The sequence below is a fragment of the Oryx dammah genome, unplaced genomic scaffold (assembly GCF_014754425.2).
Source record: "Oryx dammah isolate SB20612 unplaced genomic scaffold, SCBI_Odam_1.1 HiC_scaffold_2, whole genome shotgun sequence".
Lineage (NCBI taxonomy): Eukaryota > Metazoa > Chordata > Mammalia > Artiodactyla > Bovidae > Oryx > Oryx dammah.
The window spans coordinates 57,702,002-57,725,285 of record NW_024070186.1 but is presented as its reverse complement, the minus strand read 5'-3'; the positions used below and the strand labels follow the sequence as shown (position 1 = coordinate 57,725,285).

Below are 23,284 nucleotides of genomic sequence, written 5' to 3'. Positions count from 1 at the left end.
TAATCTGTATATTTTTATAAACTTTTGCAAAGGACATTCAGTACTTTTTTCCCTGAAGAAAACATGTTACGTTTTCCCTGTATTTCTGCACAGTTTATTGATAACACACAAAAGGAAATCCGTATGACAAGATTGTGGAGTAACTGGAGTTTAGTGTGAAGGTTACGATTTGTCACTCTGTCGCCCCAAGAAAAGTGTCATTTTGTTCTTGAACGAAGTATATAGCCAGGGAGGTGCAGATAATACATCAGCTGAGACTGCAGTGAGCTCTTGAACATGTTCAAGGCTCTGAAGTGAATTGAAGTAGAATTTTGTGGTCTGGAGACTAAATCTCACTCAGGTTTCCCTGTCTCTGGGAAGCATTTGCTGCTTCAGTGAAGTGTCCTGTTGATGACCCCAGTGTGGTCAGGGAAGCTCCTACAAGCATCATCATTTCCGCCCAGCTCACACACTAAAAATCTTTATGATGGTGTATATTATTTTGAAAGGTGCTTTGTGATCATAAGTGGGACATCCAGATAATTCTAAAGTTGATAATATGAAGGGCATTCGTTGAACACAATAACCAAGAACTACTTGAGAGGTAGGATGGGTTGGGGGAGGTATTTTTCAAAATATTTATATCACCAGAAGTTAAGCCCAGTCCCCTTATTTTGTCTCTTATCAGTGCAGCATCTCTCAGCTTCACATTAGTGTTCCTTATAAAGAAATGTGATCCACACTAGAATGTGATGGCCTACTCTTGAATTAGCCTCCTCTTGTCTCGGACATGACTGAATGACTGAACTGAACTGTCTCCTCACAGGCCTTCTTCTTGGGTCCCTGCTGGTGTGGGCTTCCTCTCTCCTCAACTGCTTTTCACCCATTTACATCAGCTGGTTTGCAAAGAATAACTGGTGTAAAAATCGATGTACTGGTGAAAGCAGTTACCATTTGCCTATCTAAATCTCTCATTTTAATTATTTGTCCTATTTGGTCCTTTGGGTTTCATTAACTGTTTTTCTTGTCATCTAGTTATGCTCATATTACTTACGGCATTGGAGCTTTGAGAACTGTTTTGGAATCACTCGCAGGAAAGAAGTGCTCTTTGAACTTCTTTCTCATGCATCCGTCTCTGACAAAGCAGAGGCTTTATCTTTTGACAGCAGGATGGGTACCTGTGAGTCTTGGTAAAGATAGACCTGAGCAGTCTGGTAAAGGACAATTTAATTTTCTGTCAGCCTGTGGCCTTTCAAATGAAATTAAACTTGATCCTGGATTTTGAAGTGGTGCTTGCTTTTCATTAAAATTTTACAGAGGGCAGCTGTAGAGGATATAAACCCAGCAGATGACCCTAATAATCAAGGCGAGGATGAATTTGAAGAAGCTGGGCAAGTGAGGGAAGAAAACTTGCCAGATGAAAATGAAGAGCAAAAACAAAGTCACCAAAAGCAGCAGAATGCAGAAATGGAGGAACATTTGGTGGTAAGTGGGTGCCGTGATGGAGGGTGGTTTTAACCTGGGGATTTAATTTTTTTTAATTTGTTTTAATTAGAGGCTAATTACTTTACAATATTGTGGTGGTTTTTGCCATGCATCAACATAAACCAGCCACGGGTGTACGTGTATCCCCTCATCCTGAACCCCACCCCCACCGTCCCTCCCCACCCTGTCCCTCTGGGTTGTCCCAGAGCACTGGCTTTGAGTGCCCTGCTTCATGCATCAAACTTGGCCTGATCATCCATTTTACTTATGGTAATATACATGTTTCAATGCTGTTTCCTCAAATCATCCCATCCTTGCCTTTTCCCACAGAATCCAAAAGTCTGTTCTTTACATCTGTGTCTCTTTTGCTGCCTTACATATAGGGTCGTTGTTACCATCTTTCTAAATTCCATACATATGCATTAATACACTTTGGTGTTTTCCTTTCTGACTTACTTCACTCTGTATAATAGGCTCCAGTTTCATCCACCTCATTAGAACTGACTCAAATGTGTTCTTTTTAACAGCTGAGTAATATTCCATTGTGTATATGTAGCACAACTTTCTTATCCATTCGTCTGCCAATGGACATCTAGGTTGCTTCATGTCCTAGCTATTGCAAACAGTGCTGCGATGAACATTGGGGTACATGTGTCTCTTTCAGTTCTGGTTTCCTTGGTGTGTATGCCCAGCAGTGGGATTGCTGGGTCGTACTAACCTGGGGATTTTATAAATGCCTAAAGTGAAAAGTGTTAGTCTCTCAGTCATATCTGAACCTTTGCGACCCCATGGACTATAGCCCACCAGGCACCTCTGTCCATGGGGTTCTCCAGGCAAGAATACTGGAGTGGGTAGCCAATCCCTTCTCCAGGGGATCTTCTCAACCCAAGGATCAAACCCGAGTCTCCTGCATTGTAGGCCGATTCTTTACCATCTGAGCCACCAGGGAAGCCCTATAAAGGCCAGGTTTTATGCAAAAGGTTTTAGTTATGACCTGTGTGGACAGAAAGTTTACCTCACATGCAATGCTTGCACTCAGGAGTGGGTCATGGGCATCCTGGGCTTTGTTGGGAGTGATTAGTCATCATTTCCTGCCCACTGAGGCATTGAAATGCACTGTTCATGGTGGCCTGCCTGTTCTTTGTCCCAGAGGACTGGAAAACACATCTCCAGTGTTCAGTAACCTGAACCTCTCCTTTTGTTTCAACAGATGGCAGGAAACCCAGACCAGCAGGAGGACAACGTGGATGAACAGTACCAGGAAGAAGGGGAAGAGGAGGTAGGAAGGGGGAGGGCAGGAGGCCAGACTGCTTGAGGTCTCACACTCACCTGAACAAAACCTCTCCGAACGGGCTTTCATAGAATGGTTTAGAGCCATAGGCTAGATAGGAAGGATGGTTTCGAGGAGAAATGGGCCATAGTCATGGAGACATTTGGTTGGAAGATAACAAAAACAGGATGATAGAATTCTCTTCTCTTGTTTTCCCTAGAAATTTTGAATTAAGAAGACACTTGACCTTCCAGGAATGGCATACTTAGGTTTATGTGATCTTTGTAAAAATATTTTCTGCTGTCTCTTTCCCTCACAAGAAAGAACAAAGCTCTGCTCCTTGAGAGTCTGGACAAACCTCAGAGACTTTCTCTGTAGACATGGCCACTGCTCCTGCCTCATAGCAACACCCCATGGTATCCAGCAGAACACACTTAACACCCTCTGGACATGTAAAACATTTTCACTTTTAGCCTCTTCCCTTCTAAAAATTTAGTATCTTAAAGAAGAAAAGGAAAAATTGATAAGGAGCTCAGTTGAGTAAAATGCATCCGGGTAGAATTTCTTAGCGTTCCATCTCAGTTTGCTTTTTATTGCAAACCCCTAGCATATTACTGTAAATTGGCTTCTTGGAGCATCTGCCATGTGTAGTTGTGTGTAGTATGTAGTGTTGGTGCGTGTAGTGGCACAATTGTGTAGCTGACTGATTAGCTCTTGGTTGAGCTGGTTAGTCTCAGCAGGGTACTGTATGGACCACTGGAGCTCAGAACACAGGAATCTGATATACATGAGGCCCAGGCCCCAGGCTCCATGTCTCTCTGGACCAGAAAATGGTCTAGCAAATTAAAGCCCTAATTCAGAGGTGCTTCTCAACCAGGCCTTTGCAAATGTGTGACTCTGGCCCTGAGGGGGGTGGCAGGAGAGGATGGACAAGTGGCAGCCAGAGCCTACCTGCGAGCCTGCTACGAGGCCCGTGCTTCTGCCTCCTGGGCAGGGCTCCCTCAGCTAAGGCTGCTGCCTCGCCTGCTTGCATTTGTCAGCTTTTCAGAGCTGATGCTGAAGTTTGTGTTTATACCAGGAAAACAGAGAAGAACGTTGTTCTTTGCAGGCATTGGCAACATATACCTGTAGTTTTACATGCAGTCTACCTGCCTTGATCCTCTTATTGTCTCTCCTTTTTCTCATCCTGCTGTTCATCCTGATCTAACCCCTGAGCCGTGTCATCAGAAGAGAGTGTTAGAGAACCCGGCAGCCTTGAATATGAAGACATCTGGCAAGAGAAGGATATTCATCTGGACCTCTCTTGTAACAGAATGTCTGCACTAATATTACTTGTTTCATTATGTCTGCTGCCGGGGATCTTTGAGGGATTAAAAGAGAAGAGGCTCACCTTGGCTTCTTTTTAAAAATTCAGAAGGATAAACATAAAATTTTAATCAGTATTTACTGATTAATTTTTTTTTTTTTACTTCTGTATTCTATCAGTTAATGTGGGATCCAGGAGGGATCAAAAATAGAAAAGAAAGGAAGAGCGGTGGGAGGGAAGGAGGACGGTGACAGGCAGAGGCCCCCCAGTGCCCAGCCTAGAACTCCCAGCTCTGCACCTTTGTCCCTGCTCTCAGACCCTGACAGACTCAGGTCATCACACCTTTTCCTTTAGGGTGGCTACCACATGAGGTCTCAGCAGAAGCCCAGCCTGCCTCTCTTCTTCCCTGGGTACCTTTCCCCTCTGCCCTCTAAGTGTCCTTTGTTCAGGCTGTATTTTATTTTTTTGGCAGTTCCTGAGGTGCTTATTGGATTTTCCCACCTCTTTCCACTGTTCTCAGTTCTTCCCGTGAGGAGGGAGAATTTCCATATACCACTCAAGGCCTAGTAATAGACGAAGTTCTCAGCGGAGTGCAGCAAAAGGAGAAAAACAAAGAGGGATGCTGTATGTGAGAATACATAGCCTGTTGTCTATGAGTGTCATGTATGTGAGCACTCAAAACTGTAAAATGCAGGGTAATGTGCATTGTTCTTCTCTTCCTTAAGGCTTAGAGGCTTCCAGCTGACCCCTGAGATGTAAGGCCCATTGTCACCATTGGCTTGCCTCCCTTCCAGTCCACCATCAACCTGCCGCCTTGTCACATTTGCCTCTAAGGAGGAATTGCATCTTGCCAGGGTTGTACCTGTTCAGAGGCACAGCCCATCAGACTTGTGACTTGAACTTTGAGAGTACAGAACCCCAATCAAGTGTGATGTTAGGAAATCTGCCCTCTCCCTGCCTTCTCTTATCATAGTGCAACAGTGTTTTCCTTTTGAGATCTAAAAACGACCGTTAACAAGCATTGACGACCGTTAACAAGCATTGACGACCGTTAACAAGCATTGATTGTTTTTGCTTTGGAATCCTTAGAAAGACATTCCTATGATAAGACATTCCTATGAAAAGCCATCCGCATGTTGCATACTTTACAGATTTTTTAAATCTCCTTATGAGCAAATGAGACAAACTGTGACATTGCCAGAAAGTGCTGTGTGTACTTTAAAATGATTTAAATGTTTAAAAATATAGAGAGCTTAAATGACTACTGTGAAAAACCCAAGTGCTCTGTTTCCCCAAACTGAGTAAAACCAGATTGATCTGAACACTCACATAAGAACAGGTACAAGGTTTCCTGGCTGCCTTTAGTGGCTTGTCGGCCTGGGAATCACCACATCGAGAAACTGTCCAGATGGCAGAAACTCTAAACATTAGCCAGCAAGCAGGGGTGTCCATCACAGATTGAAGGTCTTTCTGTGATCATGTCCCATCCATCTCTTTGGATTTTAGGCTTCTTGGTTACTTAAGGGCATCCTTCCAGTTCCTGGCTCACCCCCTGAGATCTTTGATGCATCAGAGAAAGGCATGAATACATATGGGGACTGGGTAGCTAGCCAAGTCCATTCAGATTCAGAGATCTGTTTTATTTTGCTTTGTTTTAACTATTTATTAAACTTTGCCACATCACATAGGGTCATTTTTCTAAAATGCCTAAATCATTAGATTTTAGTAATGAGTAATTTGAGTTACTTTGTCAACAAAGGTCTGTCTAGTCAAGGCTATGGTTTTTCCAGTGGTCATGTATGGATGTGAGAGTTGGACTGTGAAGAAGGCTGAGTGCCAAAGAATTGATGCTTTTGAACTGTGGTGTTGGAGAAGAATCTTGAGGGTCCCTTGGACTGCAAGGAGATCCAACCAGTCCATTCTGAAGGAGATCAGTCCTGGGTGTTCATTGGAAGGACTGATGTTGAAGCTGAAACTCCAGTACTTTGGCCACCTGATGTGAAGAACTGACTCATTTGAAAAGACCCTGATGCTGGGAAAGATTGAGTGCAGGAGGAAAAGGGGATGACAGAGGATGAGATGGCTGGATGGCATCACTGATTCGATTGACATGGGTTTGGGTGGACTCCGGGAGTTGGTGACGGACAGGAGGCCTGGCGTGCTGCAGTTCATGGGGTCGCAAAGAGTCGGACACGACTGAGTGACTGAACTGAACTAAACTGAACTGAACTGAATGAATAATAAGGAATGGTTCAGGGAGATAGATAACAAAATGTTTCCATTGGATTTAGCAGGATAATAAAGAGGGTCAAGTGTGGAAGACATAACTGGCATGTCCACATTGTAAAAAAGTAACATTTGGCGGTTATTAGTCAAAACATATTTTAAAATGACAAACTCCATATCATTTTGTCCCATTTCAGTAATGCTTTTAAGATGAGTTTGAATTACTCTTGCCCCCAAATGTAAAGAATATATTACTAGAATATTAGAAAAGGTATATTCATAAATTTGAAAAATTATAAAATTTTTATTTGTGTAATACCTAAATTAAAGAGTAATTTAAATCAATGGTTTCCACCTCAGTTTATATTGTCAGTTGATCAACAACCTAAATTTTTTACAATAGATTCCAAGAGAGGAAAGAACTCATGAAACAATATTTATCTCTCTAGCCAGAGACATTCATTGTCACTCAAGTGGCTCTCAGGCTTTGCTGTGGATGAGAATCCCCTTGGAAAGTGTGTAAAACATATAGATCCCTGGATCAGACCTTACTCTTGGAGCTTCTGTTCCTATCTGTGTGGGTCTTAGGAATCGGAGTTTTTCCAAAAGCTCGCAGCTAATGCTGATGTTTCAGGAACACGCTGTTAGAGAAGTCTGAACCTCTTGAGACTTCTATGCAAAATGATGTATGTCTGGGTGCCTACTTACTGAAGACTTTCTCATCAAAGCGGTCCTTAACCCCCACCATACCAGACACACACACAGAAAATTAAAAATCACTGATTTTTATCTATCCCCTTTCTTTGACAGGTAAGAAATTTGAACTTCAAAGAGGTTACATAAGTTTTCAAAGGTCACACAGCTTGTTGTTGTTAGAACCATGATTAGACCCTACCCGGGTCTGCTTTTAAAAGTTCTCATAATTAAGTATACCAAGCATAGTAACTGGGCTTCCCAGGTAGCTCAGTGGTAAAGAATCTGCCCGCCAGTGCAGGAGACTCAAGAGACATGCATTCGATTCCTAGGTTGGGAAGATCTGTAGAAGGAAATGGCAACCCACTCCAGTATTATTGCCTGGAAAATTCCATGGACAGTGAAGCCTGACAGGCTCCAGTCCGTGGGGTCACAAAGAGTAGGACATGACTGAGCATGCACACACATGCACATTACGTTAGAGCATAGTAACTAAATAGTTGATACAGGCAAGGTTTTCTTTTTAGAAATTAGTGAATACAGAAGGAATGATGGAATTAGAAAGTCACCATTTTTGTAACCCCTAATTAAAACAGTTGATTTAGGAGCAGTCATCAATGGATGACATCACCAGATTAATGGAGGTCAGGGGATTTTACCATGGAGGGATCAGGCTATAGCTGTCTGAGCTCACTGACCAACTTTAGCTTCACTAAAAGTAGAGCAGACAGTATATGCCTCCTGATGTGATGGAAATATGAAGTCTACAGCATCATCGCTGAAAAATCTTTACTTTGCAAATTGAATCTGAATTCATTCAAGCCTTTAAGCTAACTTCCTTTTGTAAGAAATGTGGAGGCCAAAGAAATAACTGACACCTCAAAGAAGCAAATAAATCCAGAGTCTGGGTCATTTTACTGGACAATAATATAGCATTAAGGAAAAAAGGAAGTGGAATTGGTGTTGGATATGACTTTTGTTTAGATTAGGACAAACCAGATGTAAATAGACATATTTAAGACAATTGAGAAAATGTAAGTAAGGACTAGACATTAGATGATGCCATGGAATTATTATTAGATGTAATAATGGCATTATGGTTATATAAGAAGAGTGCAATGTGTTTAGAGATGGGTAGGGCTGAAATTACATGATATCTAGAATTTTTAAGAATAATTCATCAGAAAATAAAGTGATAGGTGATGCAGGCATGGCAACATTGAGATAACCTTTGAGCCTTGGTGATGGCTATTAGGGAGTTTATTGAATCATTGTCTTTGTGCTTGAAATTTTTCATAGTAAAAACAAACGACCTTATTGTTTACACAGCTTGGAGAGTTGCAGAGCCAAGGATTTAATCTAGCTCTGTCTGACTCCATGGTCTGTGTTAGGGGGTTGGCAGGCTATAGGCCTGGGTCTATTTTATAAGTGAAGCCTTACTGGAACAAAAGCCATGCCTTTTTGTGTACATGTTGTCTAAGGCCACTGCTGTGCTAGAGTTGGATAATTGCTACAGAGACCTGATGGCCAAGAAAGCCTGGATATTTACTGTCTGGCCCTTTAGAGCAAACATTTGCTAACCCTGATTTATTCTTTTCACTGTACCACAGTCTCAAGGCAGTTCCCTCCCAACCCTAACTACAGTATTTACTGTTCACTAGTATATTTTCATCATAAAGGCCATAGAAGACATGTCTTCTCACTGAAATCAACCGAGACACTTGAGCAGTTTTCAATTAGTGAGACCTTAGTACAGTCTGAAGTAAGTGCTTCACTGTTTTCGCTGTAATGTCCTGGGGAGTGTTGCTATTCTGTGACTAAGGGCCGAAGAGATGTCATTGGCCACTGCTTCAGCCTACGGGTGAAGCAGAAGTGTCTTCTTTATAGCTCGCTCTACCAGGACACGTAAATACAAAATATACTCTATATCTGTCCCCACAGTGTATTTATTTGATGCCAGTGTGGTCTAGGGGCTGTGAGTCCAGCCAATAATGGACTGGTTAGACAAGACTCATGAAGGCCAGCATCTTAGGCTGGCATCTTTGAAGGTTCGTCTTTGTAGGCTCTTAATAGGTCAGGGTCCCTCCAGAGTGGGTCTGGTGGGTTGCAGTTCATTCTGCTGAACCTGGGCTATGGACACCTTGACACAGCCCTTAATTTGTTGTTGCTTAATTAGAACACCAGTATACTTTCTTCTTCTTGCCCATTTCTGGGGTATTTAACACATAGACACTGCTCCCCCCAAATTAGGTAATTTTGTGTTACTTATAGTTAAGTTATAAAATATATTACCCTCTGTTTTCATAGCTGTGATCACTAAATAGAGATTTGATGGTCAAAAATATTTGGATTCTTTCTCTGATTTGCATTTTGAGATAATCAGAATCAATGACACGTAATAGTAATAGCATACATGAAAGAGAACTACTTAAAACAGAAATGTGTTAGAATACAAAGAGATGCAGAGATTTGAGGTAGCTTAATAACTATTCTGTGAAGAAACTGAAATGATTATGTTCTGTGTTCTAGATATTTTAGCCAAAAAAGTTTATTCTTAATTATAGAAATGTATATATACAGGTTTTTCTCTGTTCTCGATTACACTAAAGTGCAGGTGGTGGTGCCTGATTTCTGTGACTTGTAAATATCTGTGAGAACAGATATGTTTTGCATTGACTCATTCGTTGATTCATTTAAAACAGTATTTATTAAGCACTTGCAGCATGCCAAGCATGCATCTAGGTTTTGAAGGCAGTTACTTGAGTAAGACTGATGGTTCCTGTTCTTCACAAGAACTTACATTCTGTCAGAACTTTTAGACTTTCACAGTTCTCTCTTTTGGAAAAGAGGAGTTTTTTAACTTTATAAGGTGAATTTCTTCAGGTGTCATACTTGGAGTGTTAACCCTTATTCAAACAAATCAGAAACTCAACACACAAAAATCCTAGATTCTGAATAACACTAATTTTTTTAGTAAGTATGTTACACATTTATTCATGGCCAATAGGCAAGTCAAATCTTTGTCTTTCCAGATTTATTTTTAGCTTAATTTTGTCTTTACTGATTTGAATGAACTTTTTGGAAATCAGAATATGTTGCTTCAAGTGTTGAAATGATACAAGTGTCCACTTGATGTCTCTGGTTTGTTTTAGGTTCAGGAAGATTTGACTGAGGAGAAAAAAAGGGAATTGGAGCATAATGCTGAAGAGACCTATGGTGAAAATGATGAAAATGTATGTGAGGATATACATATTTCCATTGCACGTGTGTGCCTTTGTGCATATGAGTAGGAGACACCTGTGTATAGTTGGAAAGATCCCAGTGGGTACATCTGAGGTGCCACAGAGTATCACATTGGGAATTAGGAAACTGTGTGACAGTGTGAAGATTAGAAAAGACAGTAGCACTCTTGCCTATTGGAATATTTTCTTCACTTGTTTTCTTTCTGTTTTGGTTTTTTTTTTTAAGAGGGAATTATTTATACCACTAACTCAGTGTCCTGTCTCTCGGCTTTCCTTTTTTTCTTTTAACTTTAAGGCCGATGAGAAAAATAATGAAGGAGAAGAGCAAGAAGTTCGAGATGACAACCACCCCAAAGGCCGAGAGGAGCACTATGAGGAGGAGGACGACGAGGAGGAGGATGGGGCTGCTGCCGCCGAGAAGTCACGGCGAAGAGCTGAAATGTAGCCATACCCGATTTCACAGGCAGAGCTTAGCTGTCGGATACTTTTCAAGCTGCTCAAAAATAAATCTGCCTACTGAACTCTAGGATATTTAATTACAAAAATTAAAAATTTAGACCTTTTTTAACTTTTGTATTAGAAATGCTCGTACATTTATATGAATATATTTTGATAACCTAGGTTAGAGCTTCTTTTTATATTCAAGCAAGACCTGAACGAGAAGAAAAATGATATAGCAGACGTTAGGCTCTGAATCTCATTTTTCACAGATTATGTGATGTTGGAAAAGACCTTGATTTTGTATATGTTTCAACTTGTTCCTTCTCTGTCTTCCAGTTTCCAAATGTTCTGCTGTCTGCCTTTGATGAAATGCAGAATTTCAAGATAGGGAATACTGAAAAATGCTGTACACATTTTAAGGAGAATGGCCAATTTACTAATTGGTGCCTTTCCAAGGTTCTTATGTATAGTTCTGATAGAATTTTCACCTGTCTGTGTATCTCTGGGATAAGATTCATAGTGACATACAGTAGAAAGACGTTTTTGTTATAAAGACACTTTTTTCAGGCTTCTAGGATCAGTTACAGAAATGTTTGATTTTACTTAAAATCACAGGTCTTCCTCTTGAATTAAATTTAAAAGTGAGATAGTACTAAAACTTACGTGGCACTATTCTGGACTTAGCTATTTCAGGATTCAAACAAGGTATGACACATCAGCATATTAACCTTTTGAAAGGACTGACAGGTTGTTTAATAACGAATTTGGTGTGTATGGGTGGCATTTTCCACATGAGCACCCCTTCTTTTTTTCGGTAGTCACCCAGTGATAGCCTTGTTTTAGTATCTAATTCTTGACAGTAATACATATTTCCCTGTAAACTCTGTGCCTCAACACACAATCATTGATGACAAGCATGAATATGAAGAAGTACCAAACTGTACAACTGAACAGTATATTGTTCAAAAGCTATATGGTGAAGCACATAAGGTGGTATGATTGACCCTCATGACTTTTCTATTTGCTGGGATTAGGTCTGCATTATATCCATGGATACACGTTTAATGATGATGAATTATACAAATCCCTTAAAATTAAAAATCAATAATTTCCCATGGGATAGAGACATATTTCAGTCTCAAGTATAAAAATTTTTAACTAAATAGAATTAGGTCATATCATTCATTCAAATGTGTGTGGTTTTATAATAGTACTTTCAAATTAAAACTGATTTCAATTTGTACTATTATTGTATGAATGTAACTTTATTTTTTAATAACCACACTCATGTATGGTTTTTGATTATCCCATATGAGTCATTATGTATGTATGCATAGGAATGCTTTGTTCAAATGTATTTTGGATTTTCAGTAATCATGAATCAAATCTTACCTTTATGTATAAAAACCCTTTATGTAATGTAAAATGTATAATATTGTACATAATATTCAGAATACAATTATTTTGGTAAATTAGTTTGTATTTTTAATGTCCCAGTTGCAGTATTTAATTATTTGAAACACATTGAAACTTGGTAATAGTCAATAAAATAAAAAGGAGCAAGTGGTAAATCTTCTAAAAGTATGTGATTTTTTATTAGTTTCCGATCTTACAACATTTTTCAGTTCTTTTTCATAAAAGGAAAAATTTTAAGAGTTACCAATGTATAGTAAAGAATTATAAAGTGCTTTTCCCAATCTATTCCTATTTTGCTATCTCTTTCTCTGCTTGGACTGGCACATGAGTTTTTCTCCCCCTTTTCCTAATGAAAGAGCTAAAAATATTTATTTTATTTGAGCTAGTTCTGGAGGAAGAAAAAAGGAATGTAAGACAGTGACACACAAAATAAAAAACTATTATATCTTCCCTGGAAAAGCAAACAAAGCAATCACAAACCATTTTACTCTGGATAGCACCAAGTTATAGAGCTGTTTTTAGTCAATGTTTGGAGGAGAACTAATCAGCCAGAGCTGATCTACATTAATGAGATGAGCAGAAATAAAATGTCACTTGTATTTACCTTGCCAATTAATCTGTGACTTGGTACCAGTGACATAATAAGGTGGTGGGGTTGGGGGGAGGCAAATTTTTAAAGGACAAGTAGAATGGAGCACAAAAAAAGCTATATTAATACTAGTACAAATGGAATAACTGGATATTTAAGAGTGGTTAAGTTAGATCTAGGAATAATCTGAGCCACATGGAGGTCACAGTGACTCAATGTGGTAAAGGATAACGATGGACTCCCTGTCTTCTTACTGTGAGAAATGGGAGAACAGGGTCTACTTTGTCCCCACAGTGCTCTTTTAAGGCTCATCGAATTCCCTTACAACTGAAGAATTTGGGTTGCTTAAACGCTTTGAGTTCTTTATTTTGCTTTTAGTTCTCATTACATCATTTTGGTACATTGTCCTGTGGCAGGTTGCACAGCATTAAAAAAAAAAGTCCATTTCTGCTCTTGAATTTTCTTCTGGCTTCCCTTGTACTGTCCATTCCTAGTTTTCTTCTAACCGTCCTGGCTACTCTTCCCAACCTTTTTCTTTCCCTCAGATTTCTAGCATATCAGTGCTCTTCAGCGTTTGTCCTGGACTTGACTCTATCCAGGCCACTTCTCTCTCATGTCTTGGACATGTCTCCCAATTTATCTCCTCAGCCTAGCTCTCTGTGACCCATCCTACCTTAAACTTATGATTTTCAAGGCTGAATTTGTCTTGTTGCCTTCCTGAAACCTACTTCTCTTTCTAGGCTCTGCATCTCAGTTCATAAAGTTTCCCAAAACAGAAGCAAAGTTTGTCCTTGATTCTGTCTTCTTTTCCTATGGATGTTACCAATATATCATTTGCCCATTTCTTTTCATCCCTACTGTCCTGGTTCAGGCCTTTGTTATCTTTTACGTGGACTATTATAATAGTCCCCTAACTTTTCTCCTTGTTTACCCTCTCCTGTCCCTAAAGTCTGTGTCAGTGTGATCTTTCCAAAGATAACACACTAACCCATTATAAAATTATTTAATAAATTGCTGTTGCACATAGAAATAGTTCGAAACTCCTTAACATGACTGACATAGTTCTTCATAACCCATCTTAACCGCTTCAGCCTTGTAATTTATACTCTATATCATAATAAGTATGACTTATCTTTGTCAAGCACTAATGTCTTAGTAACTGACCTTAACTCCTGCCCTTGGGTGGGAAGTTGATTTGACAAGAGCTGATAATACTACCCCACATCTTGGAACAAAGTGCTTGATCCAAAATGGGCACATGATTCATGACACACCAATTCAATTCCTTCCCTGGGATTATTTTGGTGGAGGGCAATTCTCCACGGTGTTTCTATACATCTTGTGAGCTTTTATCCTGAACAATCTTTTCAAGGGTATTTACCTATCAAACAGCCAGCTGCTAGAGACAGTATCTCCTGCTAGGTCAGAGGGCTTTTTTGTCCCTGACTGGAATAAAAAAATAATGTCTCCCTGCAGGGTGAAATATGGGCAGGTTTACTAGCAGTCCTTTTATAAGATGGAGAATTTCTTAAGATCAGAGATCCTTAGGAGGGACACAAGTACTGTGGGTGCATCCTCTGACCTGGGAGGTTCCACATCAACCTCATGACACCAGGGGAGCAAGAAGGAACTGATGTGAACACGAAGCTCACGTTGCCCGCTGTGCCATGAGAAATACTTGTTTTTAAGCGAGCAGTCTAGAGTCTTCTACCAGCATCCGTGGATCTGTGGCAGGCTAACTCATTAACTCGTAAGGTGAATCTCAGACTCTGCACAATTACTGACATTTTTGCAGGCTTGAGCAAATGGAAAATAGCATCTCTCTTTCCTTCCAATAGCAAAGCTACCATTTGTAAATTCACATCAGCTGATGTCTGTTTTCTCACTTGTGTGGAGAAAATAGTCTACAGAGGTAGAGAACAAACCTAACCTGCAAAGAGAAGCAAAAGGCAGAGGGAGGGAAGAAAAGAGCTGTGACAATTTTTCAGTCCGTTTATCCTGCCATCCCTGATATTGGGCAAGTCCACCCACAGATTGATTAATGAGCCAATAAATTCTACTTTTTCAGTTGAGCTAGTTGGAAATTGATTTCTGTCACTTGCCACCTGAAGATTCCTGACTAATACCTGACTAATGTTCAGTTCCTTTAAATCATTGTGCTCTCTTGTAGCATGATAAATTTGCTCTCCCCCCACCAAACACTATTCAATCAGTTTGCTTTCCTCTCCTTTACCTGGCTCATTGCTGAAGTCTCACCTTAACACCAATTTTGAGAAGTGTCTACCTCTCATCCCACCCCTGTCTAGGTTGAATATATTTTCCCTGTCTCCCTACAGCACCCTGTGTTTCATATCATGGTACCTCCCACAGAACATGGAAATAGACTATCAACAAGTCTGTGCATTCTGTGACATAAATGTTCTGTGAAGGTGGAGACCTTATTTTGCTTGTTCACTGTTGCAACCCAAGCACTAAGATCTTCAATATATATTTACTAAATGAAATCTCAAAATCCTTACCTGTAAAATGAGAATATTGATTATTTCAAAATCATACAAGTAAATGGCAGAGCTAGGAAGTCTTTGCAGGTGAATCTGATTCCACTGTTAATTCTACATACAGCCAGGGTTGTATGGATCTTTATCCAGTGTCTCATTCTGAGTTTCATAGATTAAGGTGTGTTTTAAATTTTGCAAAAATAAATGTAACAGTAGTAAAAAGCAAGAAGTCACAGGCATAGGGTCTTGAGAAAGAACCAAAAAATTTCAATTACTTGACCTGAGAAAGATATGGTCAAAGGAAGATGTAACACTGTACGTCTGTCTTCTGCTGCTGCTGCTGCTAAGTCACTTCAGTCGTGTCCGACTCTGTGCGACCACATAGATGGCAGCCCACCAGGCTCCCCCATCCCCGGGATTCTCCAGGCAAGAACACTGGAGTGGGTTGCCATTTCCTTCTCCAATGAATGAAAGTGAAAAGTGAAAGTGAAGTTGCTCAGTCATGTCCGACTCTCAATGACCTCATGGACTGCAGCCTACCAGGCTCCTCTGTCCATGGGATTTTCCAGGCAAGAGTACTGGAGTGCGGTGCCATTGCCTTCTCCATGTCTGTCTTCTATGAAGCATCAATTGTAACATGAAGAATAAAGAATGTCTTGAGAAATGAGTGAATGAAGCTGTGAAACCTAGAGTTGTTTTCAAATCAGAATATATTAAATAATTTCAATTTATAACAGCCACGCCTAAGCAAAAAAACAGATGCAGTATCCTCTTCGAATTTCCCTGGGTCTTGTCACGAACTATTGTAGGAGGCCCAGCTGATATGATGGAGTCGGCTGTGTATCCATCCACTGGTTGCCCTTTTGTCTCCACACCATTTCTTTTGTTCTTCATCTGCAGAAAGGCTTAACCCTGTAACTGCTAGAGTAGGCTCCAAACCAATCATTGGACTTCATCTTCTGTCTCTATACTGATTCTCTACTTCTGATTTCTATACTGAGGCTAGATAGGAGAAATGTTCTTTTGGCTGCTCTAGTGATGACAAAATCATCCATGTGGAGCTTCCAGAATTCACGCTTCTTTATGACATGGAGAAAACTCAGTTGAAGCAGAAGAAATGAAGTCAAAACAGAGAAGGATAGGATTGGGGCAGGAGTGGAGGAGCAGAGGGAAGGTGAAAATGGGAGAGAGACAGAGTCACAAAGAAAGAGAACGGTGCTCAGATTCCCAGGTTCTGACTTTATTTTCCAAGGTTTCTCTCCCTTTTGTCCCATTGAACTAGTTTAAGAGTCTTTTTTTAAAAATCAATTATATACTGAAGAATATTGACTGACTTCGGAGAAGGCAATGGCACCCCACTCCAGTACTCTTGCCTGGAAAATCCCATGGACGGAGGAGCCTGGTGGGCTACAGTCCATAGGGTCGCTAAGAGTAGGACACGACTGAGCCACTTCACTTTCACTTTTCACTTTCATGCATTGGAGGAGGAAATGGCAACCCACTCCAGTGTTCTTGCCTGGAGAATCTCAGGGATGGGGAAGCCTGGTGGGCTGCCGTCTATGGGGGTCGCACAGAGTCGGACACGACTGAAGTGACTTAGCAGCAGCAGCAGCAGCATTAACTGACTTTCACATTATATTTTAATTTATGTAACGAGAGGAAATACTCCCATTAACTTCTAGTCATATTGCCCTAAATGTAGCAAGTTTTAATAAATAGTGGCCCTGCTTTTTGCCAATCTCTTGATCATCATGTTTTTCTCTTGGATCTGTCTTTAAGCCCAGAGAATTCATCACAAAAACTTTGATATTATTGTAATGAAGTTAAGAATACTTATATATTCTCAACTTTAGTCTGTATCAAAGACTGGCAAACTTTATCTGTAAAGGGCCAAATAGTAAATCTTTTGACCCTGTGGGCCATAGAACCTCTTTTGAAACTACTTAACTCTGCCACTGTATTGTGAAAACAGCCAGGGGCAATGTGTAAAGGAATGAGCATGGCTGTGTTCCAATAAAACTTTATTTTCATAAACAGACAACAAGCCAGATTCAGCCCACAGATGATAGCTATCTAGTTTAAATGATCCAAATGTTTGCTGTAAAAATAATTATTTCAACAGAAAATAGAGCATTTTAAGATCTTTAGGTATCAAGGCTTTCCAGTTCTTTCCTACAATCCTTTCTTCTATTTTGAGTTGGCAAGCACCCAACATTATCCTAGCTGCTGCATTTGTACACTGTTTTAAGTAACTGGAAATGAAATAGTTTTGTCCTTTACCATCTCGGCTGACCTTGTTCTCACCATTCCCTGTATCTTACTAATGGAGCTTGAAATTAAACGTCATTTCTGTTTATCTGTTAACACATGCATAGCGTTCCCCGTAAAGTACATGTCTTTTAAAGACATTGGAAAACAGGGGTTTGAATATGATGAGATGACTTCCTTGGTCTGGTGTATTCTTTCTCCTTCTAAAGACTGAAAGTAGGGAAACCAGCTTCCATGGCTCCCATTAAAGTATTAAAAATCATGCAATTTGTGATCTCAACTGAGTTTTTTGAGTGCTGTAGGTGTCTGATTGCTGTTAAGCTGATGAATCCTAATAGAAATAGACATTTTCTTCCATAAAAGTAATGCAAGCACATTTTATGTTTCCTTAAACCTATACAGTATGTTGAAAAGCAGAGACAACAAAGGTCAGTATAGTCAAAGGTATGGTCTTCCTAGGGGTCATGTATGGTTATGAGAGCTGGACCATAAAGAATGCAGAACACCAAAGAATTGATGCCTTCAAACTGCGGTGCTGGAGAAAGCAAGGAGATCACACCAGTCAATCTTAAGAGAAATCAACCCTGGTACTTGTTGGAACAACTGATGCTGAAGCTGAAGTTCCAGCATTTTGGTCATCTGATGTGAACAGCTGATTGAGTCCCTGATGCTGGGAATGACTGAGGGTGCAAGGAGAAGAGGGCATCAGAGGATGAGATGGCTGGACGGTATCACCAGTGGACATGAACTTGGGCAAACTTCAGGAGATGGTGAGGGACATGAGGCCTGGCATGCTGCAGTCCATGGGGTTGCAAAGAACAGGGCATGACTAGGCAACTGAACAACAATGGCCCTATCCAATTATCTTCTGAGGTGGTTTTAAGATTTGGCCATGAAAGATTATCTTTGATAATCTTCCTTCAAGAGGTGGAGTCTAATTTCCCTTCCTTTGAGTGTGAGCTGGACTTAGTTACTGGCTTCTAACAAAATTAAAAGGGGTGATGGTGTGACTCAGAAATTAGGTCAAAAAGACAATATAGCTTCCTCTTGTGCTGTCTCTTGGAAGCCAGCTACCCTGTCAAACAGCCTTATGTTGAGACCTACATCCATGTGGCAAGAAATTGAGGCCTCTGGGCAACAACCAGTGAGGAACTGAGGCCTCCCACCAACAGACACATGAGTGATTTTAGAGTGGACCATTTGGCCCCATTAAGCCTTCAGACTATAACTTGACTGTAATTTCATTAGAAACCCTGACCCAGAACTGCCTATATAAGTCATTCCTAGATGCCTAGCCCACAGGAACTATGAGATAATAAATGTTTATTGTTTAGGTTTTAGAGTAACTGGTTACACAACTGAAGCTAATTAATACATCTTCTAAGAATACTTATGGCTCTAAGTGGAGAGGCCAGTGGTGATGCGTAGCAGCACAGTGTAACTGAGCCACCAGCCAGTTGCCAGGGCCAGATGTGCAGGTGAGGGAAAATGAAGTTCAGCTTAATTAGCTGAAAGATTTAAGCCAATTTATTTGTCCAAAATTATTAGATTATTTGTGCCAGATAGCAGTAGCCTCTTTACAGTGGTTCTCAGCCTTGGCTACACATCTGAGGAATTTCAAAAGTAGTGATAACCTGGGTCCTACTCCCAAAGACTCTGAATTACTTGTACTAGGCTATAGCCTGGGCGTCAGGATTTAAAAATTTCCCCAGTTGTTTCTAATATACAGCTAAGACTGAGAACTACTGCTTTATAAGTTAGAAGCTTGAAAGGGTTATGTTTTCCCCCAATATCACTCTGTACATGCCTGCTAAGTTGCTTTAGTCATGTCCGACCCTTTGTGACACTATGGACTGTAGCTCGTCAAGCTCCTCTGTCCATGGAATTCTCCAGGCAAGAATACTGAAGTGGGTTGCCATTCCCTTCTCCAGGAAATCCTCCTGACCCTAGGATCAAACCCATGTCTCTCATGTCTCCTGCATTGGCAGGCAGCTTCTTTACCACTAGAGCCATCTGGGAAGCCCAAAATATATTTTCCCAACCCAGGGATGGAACCAAGTATTCTACATTGCAGGTGGATTCTTTATTGTCTGAGCCACCAGGGAAACGCAAGACTACTGGAGTGGATAGCCATTCCCGTCTCCAGGAGATCTTCCCAATCCAGGGATCGAACTGGGGTTTCCAGCAATATAAATGGATTCTTTACCATCTGAGCTACCCTCTGAGTTAGTGAAGTCGCTCAGTCGTGTCCGACTCTTTGCGACCCATGGACTGTAGCCTGCAACGCTCCTCTGTCCATGGGATTTTCCAGGCAAGAGTACTGGAGTGGGTTGCCATTTCCTTCTCCAGAGGATCTTCCCAACCCAGGGATCGAACCTGGGTCTCCTGCTCTATTTGATGGTAAATTACAATGAAAACAAGTCTCAAGACTAAATTTGCAAAGCAAACATTTACAGGTAAGCAGAAACAGACTACAAACTTTTAGGAAGTCTCAGATATCTATCCTTTTAGGCACTCTAGACAGGCATGAGGCTTAAAGGATTTGCTCATGATCCTGTAATATTCTACAGACAGAATTCGGCTAAATGTCTGGTCAGATCCTGCCTGACAATCTTCCCTTATGTAGCCCATAGCCTTCTGCAATAGATGCTGGGCTCCCCCAGTGGGCAGGGAAGGTGCCTGTGCAAGACTGCCTCCAGCTCATACTCATGTTTTGAGCAGCATTCATTTCTACAATGAAAAAAAAAGTCTTTAATATCCATGGTCCTATGTAACTAAATACATTGAGCTGAAGGGAGTAGAAGATCTTTTAACAGCAGCCTCTGGACTTGGGCCCAGGTAAGAGCACCAGCTTTTCAGCCTGGAAGCACATTCGAGCCACCAAAGAAACTTAAAAAAATAATTTCCAATACTAACCTGTCTAATTTAATCAGAAACACTGAGGGCAGAGCCTAGGCATTGGTACTTTAAAAAAAATCTCTCGCCAAATCAAGATTGGCAGGGAGGTGCGACTCATAAAGGGTGTAATACATACAAGGGAGGGTTTTGGATGGTGAAAATCTGTGTTCTGATTGTGAGAGCTTTATATGAATCTGTACATATATAACACATAAAACTGTACAACAGCAACAAAGGAAAAGGTCAACCTTATTGTATGATAATTGTATAAACAAAATATTATATCTATTAAATTCTTTATAAAAGTCTCAGAGTTTAACATATAGGCAGGGTCGGAAGTCACTGATTAGATTCTTTCAAGGGCAGATCTACCATTTCTGAGATGTACATTCATAGTTAGGGTACTGCCAGCATATATCCACATATATAAGCTCACCACATAGTCTATGCAGAAGTATTTTAAAGTGAATTATAAATATTGTAATAGTAAGGCTTAGCTATCTTTTTCAGATTCACACTGAGGAATTTTAGAATATTACAGTGGGGCATTGCACAAGTGAATAGCTCTATTAATCTCTTGCTCGTGGAGAAAAACACTTGCAATGCAATTGCTTTGCCTCAAAACAATGTTTCTCAAACCCATAAAGTGGGATTTTTATAGAATAAAAAAAATCCCAAAAGGAGAGGAGTTTGGCAGTTTAATTAGTTTCATTTCTGAGTAGGATCACAGGAAGAAATAAACACACTTTATATCACAAAACAGTGTGCATGAATATGTGTGTTTATATTAGGTAAATGAAACAAAAGTTTCAAGAAACAGCTCATGTCTCTCCTAATGCTAAGTCGCTTCAGTCGTGTCGGATTCTTTCTGACCCAGTGGACCATAGCCTGCCAGGCTTCTCTGTCCAGGGATTCTCCAGGCAAGAATACTGGAGTGGGTTGCCATAGCCTCCTCCAGGGGATCTTCCCAACCCAGGGATCAAAACCATGTCTCTGGCATCTCCTGCATTTGTAGGCAGCGTCTTTACCACTAGCACCACCTGGGAAGCCCCTGTCTCTTCTACTTGATTTCATCAATATTTCATGACAGTGTTGGTCATGACTCAGTATCTTGCTATAATGGTGAGAGAATCATAGTTAAAACACTTGGGGAGAATATAACCAGATGCTTAATGCTTGTAAATGCCATGCAGCAAGAAGACAGATGGGAATTTGACCGCAGCATGCACCACTCTCAAGCTTTCTGGAGTTGGACAAGTTTCTTGATCTCTGTATTTCCACTTCCCACTCATAAAATGGGAATGATCACAGAAAATTTCATGCTGTGGTTGGGATCACTGAGTCCTCATCTGAGGAACCCAATGACTAAGTTTCTCTCCCTCTACCTGTAAGACTCATTAAGACAGAGACTGGACATGGAAGCCCTAAACTATTTCTGAGTTTAGAGGCCAGAAGACTATACCCAAATTAATGATCTTTTTTCTTGAATGATGTAATGTGGTAGCTAAGTCTTAGCAGAGCTTTCAATATATGAACCATCCAAGGATCTAAAAAACAGTATGAACCCTTTAATCCTCAGTAATTTGAGATACTCTGTCTGGAGGAAGAAGAATAAATTAAGCAGTTGTTCTGGCCAAAGACAATTGAGTGGTGATCCAGGTTGATCTGTCCCATCCACATCCTTACTTTAAAATAACCAATAAACCACTTCTATGAATTTGCCTTATGGAAAACTGACAGTATATGAGGAAAAATGAGACGATTATTCTAGGGAAAAGAAAAGGTGTACAAGCAGTCTCAATGGAAGGGCATGGCCACACAAACAGTTTGAGTTGAATTCCCCAACATTCAGTCACTTCCAAGGGGTCCAGAGCATCTGGGGACATGGCTGACTAAGCAGAGTTTATTCACATGCTCACTAGGGCACTTCCTAAAGCTTCAGAGACATGGAAAAATATGCTATATATATAGAATTATAAAACACACAAAATGTAAGTGAATACTAAGAAACAACTCACAAGGCAATACATCTACTTGTTCAGCTTCTCACTTCTGTTATTTTGGGCACAGGCTGCCAGAGTGGAGGGAGTAGACAGTGGTTGTCTCAGCCAATCAGTCCTGCTTTTAATCCACAGCTTGGGCAACGGAACCTAATGCACTAACTAACATGTGCTGTTCAACCTAATGTGTGTTCAAGTCAAGACCAGAAATTTCTCCAAGACAAGGAGGAAAACATCGCCACTCTGATAAAAATTTCACAGCTAAATTAGGGTATGGGTTCTTTACACACAATACATTGAAATCTCCAGGTCAGTGTTTAGATTGTGAAAGTTGTCAAACATATTGCTAATCTTGAGAGAAAAGCAGGTGTTGGTTCACAATTCTGGGAATCCCCCTCCGACCCACAAGATAAAATCTGAAACCAGCCCCTGTACACAGAAGGTCAGGGAGCGATGGAAGAAAGATGCCAACCACTCCAGATTGACAGGTGGCAGCTTTGATGAGCAAGGAAACTTACACAGGAGGCTTGTCTTCCATGACTGCACGGCAAGTAGATCTCCGCACCCGCCTGCCAGAAACTTAACGGTTTATACAGAGGCCTGAACTGGGTTCAATCAAGTTTTCAGTCCACGTGGTCTCAACACCACATTGCTTTCTCAAAGCCACCTCCTGGAAACTATCGTCTCCTGCGGGAACGATGTGTAGAAGGTACACTCTGAGGACCCTGAGAGGGTGAGGAGCCACCCATTTCTGGTCCAGCTTCCAGGTCAAACATGACCACATCCTCCCCATGACTTCTTCCAGCAACTGGAGCAATAGGTTATTTAAAGTGCCACAAAATTACTAAGGTGGCTAAAGAGCACAGTTCATTTCAGTCACTCAGTCGTGTCTGAACCGCAGCATGCCAGGCCTCCCTGTCCATCACCAACTCCCGGAGTTTACCCAAACTCGTGTCCATTGAGTCGGTGATGC

The 23,284-nt window shown here is 40.7% G+C and overlaps 1 protein-coding gene across 4 annotated transcripts in view; it reads left to right on the top strand.

Annotated features, from left to right (window-relative positions):
• Nucleotides 1-12,343, top strand: part of GOLIM4 (golgi integral membrane protein 4) — an 84,650-nt gene extending 72,307 nt beyond the window's left edge. For all 4 annotated transcript variants that reach the window (XM_040248348.1, XM_040248343.1, XM_040248364.1 and 1 more), the window contains 4 exons: nucleotides 1,297-1,464; nucleotides 2,675-2,743; nucleotides 10,112-10,192; nucleotides 10,497-12,343. In XM_040248348.1, coding sequence (XP_040104282.1) covers nucleotides 1,297-1,464; nucleotides 2,675-2,743; nucleotides 10,112-10,192; nucleotides 10,497-10,646 — 468 coding nt within the window. In that variant the 3' untranslated portion in view covers nucleotides 10,647-12,343. The remainder of the gene's footprint in view (nucleotides 1-1,296; nucleotides 1,465-2,674; nucleotides 2,744-10,111; nucleotides 10,193-10,496) is intronic.
• Nucleotides 12,344-23,284: the final 10,941 nt, after the last annotated feature.